The 16,861-nt window shown below is 47.5% G+C and overlaps 1 protein-coding gene across 4 annotated transcripts in view; it reads right to left on the bottom strand.

Moving 5' to 3' along the window:
• Window positions 1-2,654: 2,654 nt before the first annotated feature.
• The window catches only part of MORC2 (MORC family CW-type zinc finger 2), a 111,179-nt gene continuing 96,972 nt past the window's right edge, over window positions 2,655-16,861 (bottom strand). For all 4 annotated transcript variants that reach the window (XM_090064013.1, XM_090064014.1, XM_090064015.1 and 1 more), the window contains 2 exons: window positions 8,512-8,700; window positions 2,655-3,026 (listed from right to left, as the gene is read on the bottom strand). In XM_090064013.1, the coding sequence (XP_089920139.1) occupies window positions 2,958-3,026; window positions 8,512-8,700 (258 nt within the window). In that variant the 3' untranslated portion in view covers window positions 2,655-2,957. The remainder of the gene's footprint in view (window positions 3,027-8,511; window positions 8,701-16,861) is intronic.

Here is a 16,861-nt window from a genome sequence, read left to right as displayed (position 1 = left end):
ATCCATCCATAGCAAGGCAACTGAGGCACAGGGACATTTGCCTTTTATCTCCTTAGCACATGGACACAAGGGAGAGGCACAGCTAAATATACTCAACAGATACTGCAAAGACAAGTCCCCAGTCTGTTAAAACATAAGGCATGAGACACACCCACAAGTGAGAACACATATTTGGACACCTACTTGAAGGATATTTGTTTTTTTCTGTTATTTTCTTGGACATTTCTAACAGCTGCAGAGTGAAACAGGTCTGCATGTCTTGAGAATCTCTCAGCATGTTTCTTAACAACAGGGACCATTTTTGGTTACGTACTCAATTACTTTTTTAAACAAAAGCTCTACTTCTTCCTTAGTAAAAGGAGCTCTTAGTCTTCATGTACCACGTTATTTGTGGAATTTGTTAGTATCTGCAAGATTGAAGTACACTCTGGGGTGGTTTTTGTGGCTGTCATCCTCTTATTAGCTGTCATAACTGTTGCATTAGTAGACTCTGAGCTTTGTTACTGGAATCACAGCACGACAGTTCATTTCACATCACTGCAGAAGATCTTGCATATTTGCTGTAGGATACGAGGTTTCTGGCACAGTACAACTGGTTCAGAGGAGAGCACAATTGTAAGCCACTTTTCCTAACTCCTGAAGTAGGAGACCCTCTCATTATTCATAGTGCAACAATTTCCAAACTCACCTAACCCTTAGAAAATGCTCAACCATGGGGTGTCCGAAGTTGCATCCCTCTAATTAGACATGAGTCATCTACAGTATGGCTAAATTTTTAAGGCATTGGGTATGGTGGAGCAAAAGACAAGTTTTTTGGCCAATAAGCAGTCAGTGTGGATCAGGAGTCTTGCCTTGAATGTTCCTGAGCAACAGGAGTACAGAGATAGCAATGCAAATCAGCTGAATGGTAATCTAGGCTGGCAACTGAAAGTTAACAAAGAAGAGTGGGACCTTAAGCAAGCAACAGAGAAAAAGAGGGGCAGAAAGAGGAAAAGATGTTAATATATATGAAAAACTTGACATCCCCTCCTCATGGCTCTAAAGCAGTGGTCTCCAACTTTTTTAAGGAGATCACCTTTGGCACTTAAAAGCAACCCAAGATCTACTGTGTGCCACTGCCACCCCACCCTCAGTAGGTAAGTCAGTGGGGTTGGAGGGGTGATTGAGGGAAAGGAAGAAAAGATTATTTGTGGGCATGCCTCCCCAGCAGGTAAGTCCCACCCAGCCAGGGCCTCACTCAGCTTACCCCTGCTCCTGCCTCTGCAGCACAGTCCCTCACAGCGGGAGCCTTGATCTAGCCCCTGCCTCTTCCTTCCCCCATGGACTGAACTGCTGGCCTGGGGCATGTGTGTGCATGCACATTGGCACTCAGCCCCCACACACCAGCCTGATCTACCACAAGAGGCTCCGAGAACACCTTGCTGGGGTCGTTTGACCCCAGTACTCTTTCCTGCCATGGCAGGGGGTTGGACTCGATGATCCGCTAAGGTCCCTTCTGACCCTACAAACAAACTACGAAACTATGAGATCTACTGGTGGATCTCAATCCACCGGTTGGTGACCATTGCTCTAAAGGTTAATACACAAGCTCCCTTTGACTGACTGTTGCTTGTGATAAGGTCATCATAAGCACTTGAATCTTGCCTGTACCTCTAATAAAACAACAGTACTTACTATATTACCTTTCTCCATAGATATTTTCATTTCTCCAAGGTGCAGGGTTATGCCTGAGGACAGTTTTGTCAAGGAAACATAGGGAATTTTTTCAGCATCCTGAGCCCTATTTGAGTGCAAGGACTGGCTTTCTAAGAAATTCAGAACTCATAGGCAACAGCTAATCTCTGTAACACACTATGTGACAGCCTCTGAACTGCCTTGCAAGTGGAAGGATTTGTCTTTGCTGCTGAAAGGAGATTGGATGTGATCCAGTGACTGAAAAGGTAAAAGGCTCTATTTCCAGATTTCTATTTTAAAATGTCTGGAAGACTGAGCAGAGTAAAGGAAAAAAGAGCTGAGGGAGTGGCATTTAGAACAGAGGGTCACTTTATTTACTCGTCAGGGAGTCTATCTGCCCCTTGCAAATCAAGCCTCAGAGGAACAATGGCAAAGACAGTGCAAAAAGGCAACTGCTGCAAGAGAACTTTGCTGTAACCCTCTCCATCTCCCTGGCCTGATAACTCACAGCAAGGTACTAGGGACCCTGGTATGTTAAATCTCATTCCCTGTAAGCCTCCACCTCTCTAAAAGCACAGATGTGTCCAAACTTCCTTCCTGGCAGAAACTACGTCCCTACTGTTAAAGCCCTTGCAATTCAACCCCATCCCACCGCTGACCCCAGAAAAGCAACACATATTGCCTGATCCTGTCTGTGTGGTTGGAAAGCCCTGAATCTAAACCTCTTTTGCTTTAGGTAAAATTCTCCTGAGGTCCGCTCTTGCACTGCTTAGCAATTCAAGACCTCAGAGCAGGTGTTTCCATCAGGCTGTTGCTAGATTTTGCCTTTATCTGAAGAGACATCAGATGCAAAGCTGCTGGACAGAATGTTCTCATGCCATGAGCCTGTTTAAAACCCCAACATACTCCTCAAAAGCAGAAAGGCTCTTGTAATTTTGCCGCACTGGAAAAAAAGAAAAAGACAAAAACAAAAACAACACTGCAACCCTCCTGTCGTACCAGGTACAGTTCCTGTTTCTTTTAAAAAATAAATATTTATAAACAAAGGGAAGAGGTTTGAAGAACTACAATGTTAAAAACTTTCCCGCCAACAGCACAAACGTCTTTTTTTGCATTTAAAATCACAAGAACAGTTTGTACACCGACACGTCAATATACACAGTCTAACGGCCCTCCCCTTTCATGTGCTGCTCTGGTCCCCCCTCCACTGCAGGAATCCATGTCTCTGAGATCGCAGGGGCCAACTCCTCTATGCTACTGCCCCATTGCTGCATCTGGGCTCCTCAGTCTCCTTTGGTGATCAGATCCTCAATGTATGCATCCAGCTCATCATCTGTATTAATATCAATGTCCTGAAACCAAACACACAAGATATGTTAGAGGATCCTAGGGGACAGGAATCTGCAATAGGCAAATGTTGTATTTCCGCTCTTCAGTTGACACTGCATTCCTACGCCACTCCATCAATCCCACTCGCTCCTGACCTGCAGCATTCATTGACATTCCTGTGCCTCATACAGTTCTATTACTGCATATGAATATTCATTGTCAGCTTTCTTAGGCAAGTCACACCAACAGAAAACCAGTTCTGGAAACCCTCTCATCTACAGGTTAGATCTCTATTGAGTCATGCAATAATTCTTTTTACAGCAAGGGTGGGCAAAATACTGCTGGTGGGCTGTATCCGGCCCACCAGGCCATTCTATCTTGCCTGTGGGACCCCTAAAAAATTTAGAAAATTAATATTTATCTGCTCCTGGCTGCTTGTCAAAGATGACCGGAACCAGGGGCAATAGGAGCCAGGGGGAGCCAACAACAGAATTTAGCAGCCTACCCCTGCCCCAACCCCAGCCATTGCCCTGCCTTCCTGCCCCCACACTGCTGACCACGTGGCTCCTGCCTGCACTGTCGGACCGCAGGAGCATGGGCCTGTGCCAGTACCCCGGTATGTGTGTCTGTGTGTTTTCATAGGGTGTGTCCCACACACAGACCCCACCATACACATGCACCCACACCACCCCCTCTCACACTGCCATACATGCAGACCTCTACTGCCACACCTCCTCACACACCCCAGCCACCCTCTCCCCCTCACACAGCCCCCACAAACCCCATACCCACCCACATGCTGCCTCATCCCACACCCATCCACCCTGCACAGGCACACTCACACCCTCCCCCACAGCCCACATACCCACACACCCACCCCACCACAATATATGAGAGTAAGAAAAACTTCATTTTAAGCTACTATATAAAATAACTTCTATCTATACTACACAAACACATGTAAACCAGGACAAAGTAATTTTTTGAAATAAAATTAATAAATGTTGTAGATGTTCTCTTTTTAGAATATAATTTTGTATTTTTCTGGTTCTGAGATGGCAAACTCGCTTGCCAAAAAGTGTACTTCCGGGGCTCAAGGGAGGGACTTCTGGTGGCAAAGGTCAGGGGTTAGGGGGTGGGACTTCCAGTCACAAGGTGGCGATCAGGGGACTGGACACCTGTTAAGGGGCGGGGCTTCCCATGCAGCCCTTGACAGCTTGCCAGAACTTGGTAGGCAGCCCTCCATTAAAATAATTGAATGCCCCTGGTTTACAGAATCACACTATGTCGATGTCAGCCCAATATTATTTCAGCTGTAGGCAGATATGTACTCCTTTGAGCCAGGATGCCGTTATTACCCATGGTACCTATGATACCTTTTATCCTATCCAAGAACTGGGGAGAAATTCCCTACAGAGCATGCAATTTCCTTTTGACCACCCATAAACAGATGTTATAGAACAGGTGTTAGCAAAATACAGCCTTCAGGCTGGATCCTGCCTGCCAGTTGACTGGGATCTGACCCACAGGCAGACCACCCACCAATTAACTACATCTGGCTCAGCTAGTGGCTGCCCCTGCTGCGCTCCACATGGGGCTGAGTCCCATCCAATCCTACTTGGGGCAGTGTGTGTTGTGCTCCTAGCCTCCCCCACTGGAGGGTCCCAAGTCCCAGCCCAGGGGCACAGCTGCTGCTGCAGGCACCTGGGAAACTGCTGGGATCACCTGGCCTCCAGAGACTCCTCCTGTCCCTGCTGCACTCTGGGCACCAGGTAGGGAGGGGAAGCTGCAGCGTTGAGGGGAGTGGGGGGGGGCCCAGCCTGCAGTCTGCTTTGGTCCTGCTCATGCATGGCTGGGCTGGAGAGCGTGTGGATGGAGTGGGGGTGTGAAGGAGCTCAGCTGCTCACAAAACTCTGCCAGGCAGGCAAGGAACAGGCAGGTTGGGCAAGAGCAGCAGCAGCAGAAGCCAGCATGGGTTCAGCTGCAGCCCCACTGGGCAGGTGTAGGACAGAGACCAAGAGAGCCAGTGGTGCCAGGCCCAGGTCCCTGCCCCCTCTCCTCACTCTTCCAAGGCTTCTCTTGCTGCCTACCAGCCCAGTGGCAACTACTTTCCAACCCCTTTGCAGCATACTGCAAGGCAGGCAGGCAGTGCTGATACCCACCCCACCCACACTTGCACCCTTTCCCTTACGGAGGGGATGGGCTCAAGTCACAAAGAGTGGACAGAGAGAGGGAAGCTGAGCAGAGGAAGGAAAAACCCCACATGCGCACACCCAACGCACCCACACATGCACCCACACACCCCACCATATCCACACATGCACCTAACAGTCCCACACCCCAACCACACACACCAACACCTATGCACACATCCCACACCCATCCACAAACATGCACATCCCCCCACACCTCCCACCATACCCACACACCCAAAACTGTCCCACATCCCACACCTCAACCACACCCACTGCACATCCACCCACACACCCTACCCCCACCATACCCACATCCCACCCCCACACACCACCCAACCACATACGTCCACAACAACCCCCACACAATATACAATCAACCCCACCTGCCCACAAGAAATATTTCCTGGGCAAGGAGAGAGACTTCTGGTGGCAAAGGTTAGGAGTTAAGGGGCAGGATTTCTAGTCACAAGATGGCGACCAGGGGGTGGGGCATCTGTCATGGGGCAGGGCTACCCTTGCAGCCCCTGACACCTCACAAACTCATTAAGCCACCTCCCAGCCGAGATAATTACCCACCACTACTATAGAGGGGTGAGCCCACAAATTATACCGTATTTACCCAAATACTGAATTTAAGATGCCCTCAATAATTAGATTCTATACATAAAATAATTATTTACCATATTTCACAGTGTATAAGTCAAGGTTTGAACCCCACAAATTTACCCTTAAATTTCGTATCAATACTTCAGCCAGGCCCCACACCAGCTCCCTGCCACATGGGGAAGCGGGTGGCATGCTGGCAAGTTCTGGGGAAGTTGGATTGGGCCCCTGGGAGCTTGGGCAGCACACGGCTAGGGGGGCAACGTCGCTGCGAAGGCAGGAGGGGGGCAGGCTCCACTGAAAAAAAGGATCAGGCCCCTCACTGCTTTTGCCTTTAGCAGGCTTTGTAGCTCACGGGACACCTGGTGCTGCCTGGGAAGGGACTGCTTTGTCCCATGGGCAGCATGGGAGAGCAGTAGGAGGGTAGCAGGGTGCACTGGCAGTTGGAGAAGGCAGCAGAGATGGCATGGGTTGCACTAGAAACCTGGGCAGCACCTTGCCCTGCCCCATACCCTTAGCCTCCCCCGGCTCCTGCCCAACACCCTGTGCTGCCCATGGGACAAGGCAGTCCTTTCCCAGGCAGCACCAGGCATCCTGTGGGCTTGCAGGAGCCTGCTAAAAGCAAGGGGCCTGATTCTGCTTTTGGTGGAGCCTGCCCACCCCTCCCCTTTGGGGTGGGGGGTGAGCTGCTGGCAGGCCAGGCAGCCCGAGCTGCAGGGGGAAGGTCCTTCCCTCTGCGGCAGCCGTGCCCCCCTGGGCTCAGTTGGGCAGGCTGCCAATGGGCTGGGTGCTGCTTGAGCTTGGAGGTGCCTGATCCAACTCTCACATAAGCCTGTCCAGCCTTCCAGCACCTCACATGCTGTTCCTGCAGCCTTCTTCCACCAGCAGCACAGCCACCACACTCCTGACATGCCCCCTGGTGAGGCAGAGTTGACTTACACAGATTCTACGAAAAACTTAACTTTGAGTGGACATACGAGGGTTGACTTCTACAAGTGTTGACTTGTACACTGTAAAATATGGTATTTATTACAGGTTTCCCTGATTTTATGCTGTACATGTATTCCTGGAAAACAGCACATAACCTGAATTCGCATAAAGAAGACCCACTTCACAATGTCACAAATAGGGATACGTTTCAAGACCTCAACCATACTAACCTCCAGACCCATTTCTACCACTTTTACAAAACAATTTTGGTATTCACCAACAGCAGACACTACACACAAGCACAGGGTGGTGGTGAATGTTACCATAATGGAAACACGTGTTAGAAATAATGAGTGAAGAGCACGGATCCACACAGGAAACTATATTTTGGTGTACATCATTCCCACAATACACCACACAAAGCAGCTGACTGCAGGGTTCCACCACACTGATCGCATAAGAGTGAATTTACCTCGCATGTAACTATTTTTTAGTATAAAAATGGTCATCGCATCAGAGTGAATTTGCACATACAGGTTTCCCTCACTTTATGCGGGTTCTGTATACCTTTTCCATGCTGCAGGCAGTGGGGACAGAGGTGACAAGAGGGGCAGTAATGGTTCAGGTGGTGAAAGAGGCAGTAGGGGGGCATGTAGTATGGAGCTGTAAGGGGGCAGGCAGTGGAGTAGTGGGAGGCAGATGGTAGGGGGCAGGCAGTGTGGAGGCAGTGGGGCAGGCAGAGTGAGAGGCAGGCAACTTGCCCCCTGCTACCCATCCCCTCCTCCCCACTTACCCCACCACTGTGCCTGCCCCATCCCCACTCCAGCAGCCTCAAGCTGCCCCAATCCGCCTTCCCCTGTCCCTCCACATTGCTTCTTCCCCTTGCAGGCTCAGGTCCCTGCTCTTCCCCTCCTCCTACCCACCAGTCACTCCCCCCATCCCCTTACCTTTGTTCTGCACTGGCAGGCACCATCCCTGCTGCAGCCTAGGGCACAGAGCATAACTCCAGCCCAGATCTGTATTAGCAGTGTGGGGCTGGCACTTCTGCTACAGGGCTGGGCTGGAGCACATGCTACATGTTCCAGGCTGCAGCGAGGATGGAGCTTGCCGCCAGCACAGAACAAGGGTAAAGAGCATGGCAGAGGGGCAGAAAGGTGGAGAAGCAGCATGGGGGAGACTAGGGGCTATGAGGAAGAGTGACTAGGCATGCAAAGGCGGAAAGGGGCAGGCACCAGCTGCAGCTCCAGCTCTAGACCTAACCCTTGCCTCCCCCATGCTGTCTTATGCTTAGCTGCAAGGTGAGGGGCTATCCCCCACCAATGTTAAATGGGGGAAAAAACCCTGTCTTATAAATAAATACAGTATTTCACATTCAATCCCTGATGTCACAGCAAAGAAAAGTCTAGAATATCCTTCCCTGCCATGCCCCTTAGTATAGTTACTGAATCCTAGGAAAGGGAACATAAATCAGAATTCCTCATTCACGCCACAGCATAACACTGTACGTTCACATATGAAGCATAAATAAGTGACAATTCAGACCTGAGAATTCAGCTCCCATCAGACAAGGCATAATACTGAACACTAGATCTTCAAAAGATAGATATCAGCAGCAATTAGGCACTTAAATACTTTTGAGTCTGAGTTGCATCAAACTGATGACAGAGCTAAAATGCAATCAAATCCTGGACTAGATTTTCTGTCAGTGTCCAACTAAACAAGTCCCAATCCAATGGTAATGGTGTGGTCATTCTCATATGGTCCCTGTCGTCTCACCCACCTCCTGCACTTTCTGTAGCAATGCCACAATGTTGGTTCTCAGCTTCTGGAGCTTCTCTTCTGTCTCCTTGAGTTTTTCCTCTGAATTGCGTAGGCTTTCTTCGCAAGCTTTAGCCCGAGCATCAGCACGAGTCTGATAAGAATTACATAAGTTCTGCAGACCCACTTCATATTGTTTGAAATATTCTTTCTGTAGGATACAAACAAGAAGTACCTTATGACATGTGGGAAGATCTAAAAAGCACTATTTTCTGATCCCCTCTCCTCTCAAGCAGCTGCAATCAGTACATAATATGACACCTAAAACCACACAGCTCAAGAAACAATAAAAATAAGACATAAGTACAACATATGTTTCTTAATCTATCTTCGGTATATTTTCCAATTCCTCAGACAGCACAGCCCAAAACTCAAAAATAATTTAAAAACACAACCTCCTTTACTATGAAGACACAACATTCTCAAGCCCCTTCACCACCTCATTCCATTTTTTTCCTCACTGATTTAGTGGCAGAAACACCTAGGCACTCCTAATAAACAGTTAATTTCCCTGGTAAAAATATCATAAACTTTGTGAATTACTCTGGAGGCAAAAGAAAATATTTTTAAGTGTACACAGAATGGGAAGTATGATGGAAACTAGGACTGATAGGCCCCACATGGGATGATGTTTGGCTGACACTGCAGCTAAATGGACTCTAATCTAATAGTGAAATTCTAATGCAAATATTGCAAAGTAATTGTAATTTTCATTTAAGAGGGAGAAAAGCTGGTTCACCCAACCCAGAGAGAAAAACATTTTTTTTGCAAGAGTTAAACTCTCAGACTATTTTCTGCTATTGATCAAGATATTCTGGACTGTTCTATAGCAAGATTTTTCAAAGGGTTTTTTTCACAAGTGTAGGAGCTAGCTGTTACTATGTGATAGCGAGCCCTGACTTGCAGAAGTGCTATAGATTCTTGAGGGAGAACTCTCACAGATTACTGCATCAATCAAGCTGGTACTATGAGTATCAGTCTGACATGATTTTACTTCAGTTTCCTTACTACCTTGGGTCTTACTGAAACCACATTCTGAAATTCTGTGTAGTGAAAAGCATATCAGAATTCCCAACCAGGGAAGCAGAAGAATGACTATCAGATACTGGACTTTGACATGCCCTGGAGCAGCACCTCAGCCATTTTTCCATCTATAATCCATTTAAATCATAGGAAATACTTGGAATTTATAGTTAAAGTCTTCATCATTATACAACTCCTTTCAGCCTGTCATCAGCCCCAAAGGGCTTTATAAAATATATAGTGGTGGGATAGATCATCTCTAATACTGAAGCATACAGGTTTTTCCTTATCTGGATAATTCACATATCCAAAGCCTACAGGAGGAGTATTCTAGTCTCAAAACTCTAGAGAACAAATGATAGAAGAATTCAAGGTGGTCTCCCTATGTTCTGTATGAACGTTTAAGCTTTCTGAGGTCCAGGGTAGGTCTCAAATCACTTTTCTTTTAGGGAAAAACGAAGCATCAGGAATTGAAACTCTTCTCCCAGTTCTGTGCAGGGATTTCCTCTACAACTCCAAAATCCAATAGAGACTGTCCTTCTTAAAGTGAGCAATTACAAGAGAAGAGTGTCTAAATATAGATGGGAAAGGCAGGCATGGATGGATAAGACATAGGGTGGAACTGAACAATGTATCCTACTTCCATAACATCCAGAACCCACCTTTCTGATGTTACAGCACAGAGGAAACAGATGAACAATTTCATAAAGAAAGGGAAGACCCTAGATGAACTAAAAGTAGCAGCAGACTGCTCTTCACCTAACAGTCAGAATAATTGTTCAGATGAAAATAGCTCTGGTGGACAGAACCTGTAGCTGTTGCTAACACAGATCTTTACCAATACTTGCTATAAATCCTTAGAAGAATAAAAGAATGTCCACATTCATAATGTATTTTCTTTGGAGTCAGTGTTAACAACTCTTAAGGAGTGTACTGCAGCCCTAGATACTTTTAGTGTTCTTGGGGCATCACCAGTTTTCGCTGAGAACAAGCTATCGCCTCTGAAAGGCTAAGTCCTCAATTGTGCTTCAGATATCTTTCAAAAACTGTAGCCACTAGGGCTGACACATGGAAACAACCTACGACATGATCAAGTGACTATGTCAACAGAACATATAGCATCTTGCAAGTTCTTGCCATCAAGCATGTTTCTGCTACTATATCATTTCTTGAGATAAACCTTAACACTTTAGCTGGCTTCACCTATCGGGAGCACTAGTCCCCCTGAGCTGCCATTTGGTAGATTATATACAGTTTTGTGCATTTTTTTCTGATCTGATCACAGTTTTGTGCATCTTTTACTCCTGCCTGGTTCCTAAAATTGCTGCCATTCCCCTTGATGAGTCTTTAAAAAAGTTGAAGTCTCAATGAAAGGTGTGTATAAGTGTTTCCTCCAGGAACTTTTCCTCTACTGGGTATAAGGTGGAGTACTTGATCTGATATTAGAAGGGGCAAAGCTTCCTTTTTGACAAAGTGGTAACGCTGAAAGAGACCTAGGTCTCCTGTGAGTTGGTATCTCAGTCTGCCCTACACAGACAGTCTGAAGCTAAATAGACACTGAATTGATGTTCATGAGTTGAATCAGGGATCTCCTTGATCTTGTGAGAGAGCAGCGGGAAGGCAAAATCTCCTCCTCTAAAATATCTGTGGTAGAGTATGTGCTAAGCTTTCAACAAAAGCTAGCTGATATGATGAAAGTGGTTGGAGACTCCATGACCCAGGCTCAAGAGAAGCAGTGCCTGGTACAATAAGGGGGCTCACTTGCGTACCTTTTAACCAAGGGATAAGGTTATGGTTTTCTTGCCACTAAAGACACACAAGGTGCAAGCAGCTTGGGAAGGTCACCCTGGACAAGCTGGATGATGTAATATATCTAGTGGCCATGAGTAGGACAGGCAAAAGGCTTAAGGTGGTACATGTAAACATGCTTAAACCCTATTATGACAAAAGTGATGTCGTATTTTGGATTTCCTCCATTGGGGAATCACCTGAGGACCCAGAGGAGCCGGTCCTGTGTGCTGACTGGAAAGAAGAGGCAGGAACAGAAGAACTTCACCTACCAGACCATCTGCCCTCCCAGGACAAGGACAAGCTGTGTGCAGCTCAGAAAGACTTTGAGACGATGTTCTCAAACAAACTAGGTAAAACAAACCTGGCGGTACACACTATAGACACGGGCAGCCATCGCCCCATCCATTTAAAGCCCTACCCAATCCATGAAAAGCTGCTGCAAGAGATAAAGCGTGAACTCACTCATAGGCTAGAGCTGGGGTTAATACGGCCTTCGACAAGCCCCTGGCTAGTCCTGCAATGCTCATCTGGAAGCAGGATGGGATCATCAGGTTCAGTGTGGACTACAGGAAGCTGAACGCTATTACCACCCCCGACGCTTACCCTATGCCTTGGATGGACTCTCTACTTGATACTCTGGGCCAAGCCAAGCTCATTTCTACTCTCAATCTATCTAAGGGGTTCTGGCAGATGGTACTGGATCCAGACATCATAGCCAAGCCTGCTTTTACCACTCCTTTGGGACTGTTTGAGTATACTGTTCTACCTTCCATTATGCACAATTTTCCTGCTTCCTTTCAGAGACTAATTAATAATTTGCTACAAAGATGAGACCAGTTTGCAGTGGCCTACATGGACATCACCATCTTCAGTCAAGACTTTGAATCACACCCGATTCATCTAACCACTGTGTTAGACAAGATAAAGCAGGCTGGATTTGCAATGAAAGCAAAGACATGCCAGCTGACATTATCTGAAGTTGTGTTTTTGGGACACCCTGTGGGTGGAGGCATGATCACACCCATGTGGGACAAGATTGAAGCCATTAGAAACTGGCCACTCCCACAAACTAAGAAGCAGGTTAGAGCCTTCCTTGGTCTGGCTGGATACTACAGGAGGTTTGTCCCTGACTTTGCAGCGATGGCAGCTTCCCTGCGTGAGCTGACAAAAAAGGACAACTGTGATGGAGTAGTCTGGATGCCAGGATGTCAACTGGCATTTAACACTTTGAAGGCTGCCCTGATTAAACAGCCAATTTTAAGGGCACCAGACTATGAAAAGCCTTTCTGCATTGGGTACTGATGCCTCGGACACCGGACTTGGAGCTGTACTCCTACAGAAGCATGAAGCAACATGACATCCTGGGGCTTACTTGAGCCGGAAGTTGATTCCCCATGGGCAGAACTTGTCATCTACTCAAAAGGAGTGTTTTGCAATTGTCTGGGCGCTGAACAAGCTAAGGCCCTATCTGTGGGGACAGCACTTCACTGTCCTATCAGATCATGCCCCACTTCAATGGCTGCAGACAATGCAGAGCACCAACGCCAAGCTTCACAGATAGGCCTGGCAGCTTCAGTTCCACTTAACCACCATGAATGCCGTGTGCCCCCAGAAGCTGGGAGGGCACAATGAGCTTTCGCAGGTGGCAGCAGCGCTGTTGGCGGGGGGTGGGGTGGCGACCACCTGCAGACACCGTTGGCAGTGTTGGCAGGGGCGGAAGAGGGTGGCAACCACCTGCAGGCGTTGCCAGCAGTGTTGGCGGCACCTGTTTGCAGGGGGTGCACTGCCAAGCTCAGGGAGTGCACATACACCCACATGCACCCCCTATACGGTCACCAATGTTAAATGCTGAACACAGCAAAGGAAGCCAGAATGTGGTAACAGATTCACTGTCCAGAAAAGACTCTAGATAACAGACTGCAATATGCCGAACCACTCCAACGTGATCTGGCACTGGGACACCCCAACTTACCCTTATGTATGTATATTGTTGATAGGGCCAGTCTTATGTGTTGTGTGCTTTCTCTTTGGGTATGGAAGATAACCCTTCCAGATGAAGCTCGCCCATGCCCACAGTTCTGTAAAGCAATGGGCCTGGACTTTCAAAGGAAGGGGGGGAAGTGTGAAAGAACTCCATCCCAGCCCCCTCTTTTTGGATTGTCTGTTTTCCCGTTCTGTCTCTCTCTGCCCACGTCTCTCAACCTGGTTGCTAGGCAACCACCTGGTTGCCTAAGGGAACCCCTGGGGATGGGGAGATTCCCTCTCCCAGTGGCCAGGCTTTTGTTAAACTTCCCGCCTTTGACCTGGAAGGGCAGTCCTAAGGCAGTGGTTCCTCCTCAAACTTACTGGCCAGCATCAGTGATGCTCAGAAAATACCTGATGTTGACTGGGTCCAGGTAGTGAGGTCAGAAAGGTTATAAATAGGGTCCTTCTATCTCAGGACAGACATCTGGTCACTGAATCAAGCCGTGTACCTCCAGAATCCTCTGGACGTTGCTGTGAGTAACTTATCCAAATGGTAGCCGGTAACAGACCCAAGTATTCCAGAAATGTACGGAAAGGGCCAACAAGCCCCTTATACTGTTCTCTTTCAAAATTCCTTTTGGTTTGTAGTCCTTCCCTATGACTTCCTTCTCCAATCAATGAATTTATCTATCATAGCAAGCCTGGCAGTAGATGTTTAAGAAGGAATTGGGCAAGCCTTTTTGCTCCCTTTGCTTGGCTGACTAAGGGAACCTACTTTCTATGCTTCAAGCACCCTTAAGGTCTACAAGGCCTGTGTACCGTGGGGGGTACAGAGCCCGGACAAAGACCAGACCCCGGGTGGTGGCAGCACTTACCCCAGGCTTGCAGGTGTGCTCCAGGAAGGGGGTTGGCCAGACATAGGCACCCCAGGGGAGGCACTCAAGGCTTGTTCTTTTTGGTCAGGCGCAGAGAGGCAGGTGGCTTAGCACAGGAGCACCCCCTACTGGCCCACCACAGGCCCCATTACCACCATCAGTATGGAGATCCTAAGGAAGAAGGTGTTCTTACTGGTGAAGAGATATGGTTGAGTCTTTTAAAGGAACTTTACCACCTTAAAAAAAACCTGCATGGTCCTGGGGTGAAGGACTGAAGGAGGTAATAGCCAGATGCATCTTAACCAAAGTTTAGGGAAACCAATGAGTAGTTCAGAAAGAATAAAAAATCCAGTATTGATTGAATTTGGCTAATCCCCCAAATATGCATCTATATACATTATAAACATACACACTTGGAGCTGTACTGATATAACTAGTGATTAGTCAAAATTTCTGAGCCTGGACACCAAGGAACAGAACATGTATTTATTTATAAATCCTATATCTAGTTATCTCCTTGAAGGAGTGCCTCATCCACCTCTACTTCCTGACGTGGCACTCCACAGTACACCCCAACTATGACATTAAAGCATTATTCTTTTCCCCCTTTATTGTCACTCAGACATACTGAGGATGAAAACAGATGTTGTCTTGACATCTCAGAAAATTTAAGGTGATACAAATGCTGAGCAAATATATGTCCTTACTCTTTGTTGTGCCGCATGACAGGCAAATCAGTGGCACAACAAGAGGTTGTAACAGACTGCTGCTTTATTGTGGGGGATGTCTATTACCTTGTGGCACTTTCCTTGTGCAGCCAGCCCTATGGGGGTGGGGGGAAAATCCCACTTACCCTGCTGCTCCAGATTGGTGCCATGGGTCTGGGGCAGTGGGGAAAGCAGGGAGATGACAACACCCCTTGTCCTGCACCATCAATAATGGGACAAGGGGCAATGTGTTTCACCAAATGAAGCAGCACACTGTAGCACAGCTGATCCCCTTCATTCAGTGACATCTATTTTTAGCCTCAGAGTTGTTGTTTCCCTCCTCCTGGACCTGAGAACAAGCACAAATGTTTTGGATGTATAGTACAGTACCACCTCCTTCTTTCCCAAACCTATCCTAGCAAAACAAAATATCCCCCTCAGTGTTGATATTTAGCCATATGCTTTGTCCCACCAAGTCGCTGTAATACTAATTAAGTCATAGCTTTCTCTATAGACTACAACTTCTCGATCATTCTACTTGATCCTCCGCTCCTTGCATCTGTATACATGCACATAAGGTACTTTGTATTCTGACCTGCTTGTTTTCCTCTTCTATGTGGTTCTCTAACCCTTCACCCAAATTAGGCTTCTTCTGTGAACTGAATGCCATGTGGCTAGTGAATTTTGTTCACTATCCCCTGTAGGACCTAGTTTAAAGCCCATTTTAAAAGAGTAACCAAAAGATGCTCAAAAATACTCTTTCCAGACTTTGTCACGTGGGCATGGTGCTATATCAAGGAGCTACATGACCAATGCTGGTAGGTATACAGGGGGGAGAAAATATCAATTAATAGGCAAGACACCAGCAACACACAGGTGCCACAAGGACCAGCAAAGAGAGGAGTCTGGGTGGGATTTGTGCTTGGGAGAGGAGCAGGACGTTGTGGTTCCCTGGGAAGAGGGTCTGAGAGTAGGAAGACCTGCCAAGTTTGGACTTGGTGTAGCTTCATTTTGGGAGCTGTTTTTCAAGGATGCTCAGTAAAGCGAGCAGACAGAAGCTCTCAGCTGCTAAGCCCAGCAGCTGATAGTAGGGTGAACAAGGAGGCAGGGATTGCTTAGGCAGCAAGACTAAAGCTAGCCAGAATCCAGCGACACACAGGAGGCAGCAACAGCAGGACCAGTGAACAGGCACTCAAATATGCAAGTCTGAGTGGAAAGTGCAGAGGAGTTTGCCCAGGCTCTTTCTTTCTTACCCTTCCTTCATGGGGAGTGGAAGCAGGTAAAGGAGAATGGGAAATTTTTCAGGAAGTAACAGCAGAAGGAGCTAGCAAGAAAGTCAACAGAATATCTGGAAGATGTTTCAATACCAAAGCCAGTTCTTCCTGTCTGTATTGTGAAGTCTCTGTCCATGTGCATCCACTGACTGCCAAGGATTCCCATCTAGGGTATGGTCTGGCTTTGCAGCAACCACGGACTACATGTCTCTACCAAAGACAGGCAGGTGGGGGAGTGCTTGCAGTGAGATGTGCCTCCTGGTGGATTCTCTCTGGAACCAGGTAAGAGTTGCAGAAGCATGTGGACAAGCTCAGAAGCATCTGTGAGCATGAGACCTTCAGTACACAAAGAGGCTTCTCACATCATCGAAGAGGGACAGCCAGAGAAGAAACTGGAAGATTCAGGTAATCAAGGCAGATGAGAGGTGGCAGCTTGTAACTTCTGGCAACAGACAGCACTTCTCTTCTGAATCTGAGGCTGTCCCGCTAGAGAACAGGTATGAAGACCTGGAATCAGATGAGGAGCCTGCTCCAGCATCAGAAGAGGCCACGTCATGTACCTTTAGAGATGGGAGGATCAAGAACAGGGGTGGGCAAAACACAGTCCATGGGATGCATTCAGCCCGGTAGGCAATTTCATCTGGCCCGTCGGTGCCCACCAACTAACTGTACCCCAC

Source organism: Crocodylus siamensis, chromosome 9, assembly GCF_052110815.1.
Source record: "Crocodylus siamensis isolate JL-2025a chromosome 9, ASM5211081v1, whole genome shotgun sequence".
Lineage (NCBI taxonomy): Eukaryota > Metazoa > Chordata > Crocodylia > Crocodylidae > Crocodylus > Crocodylus siamensis.
This window is presented reverse-complemented; position numbering and strand designations above follow the sequence as displayed.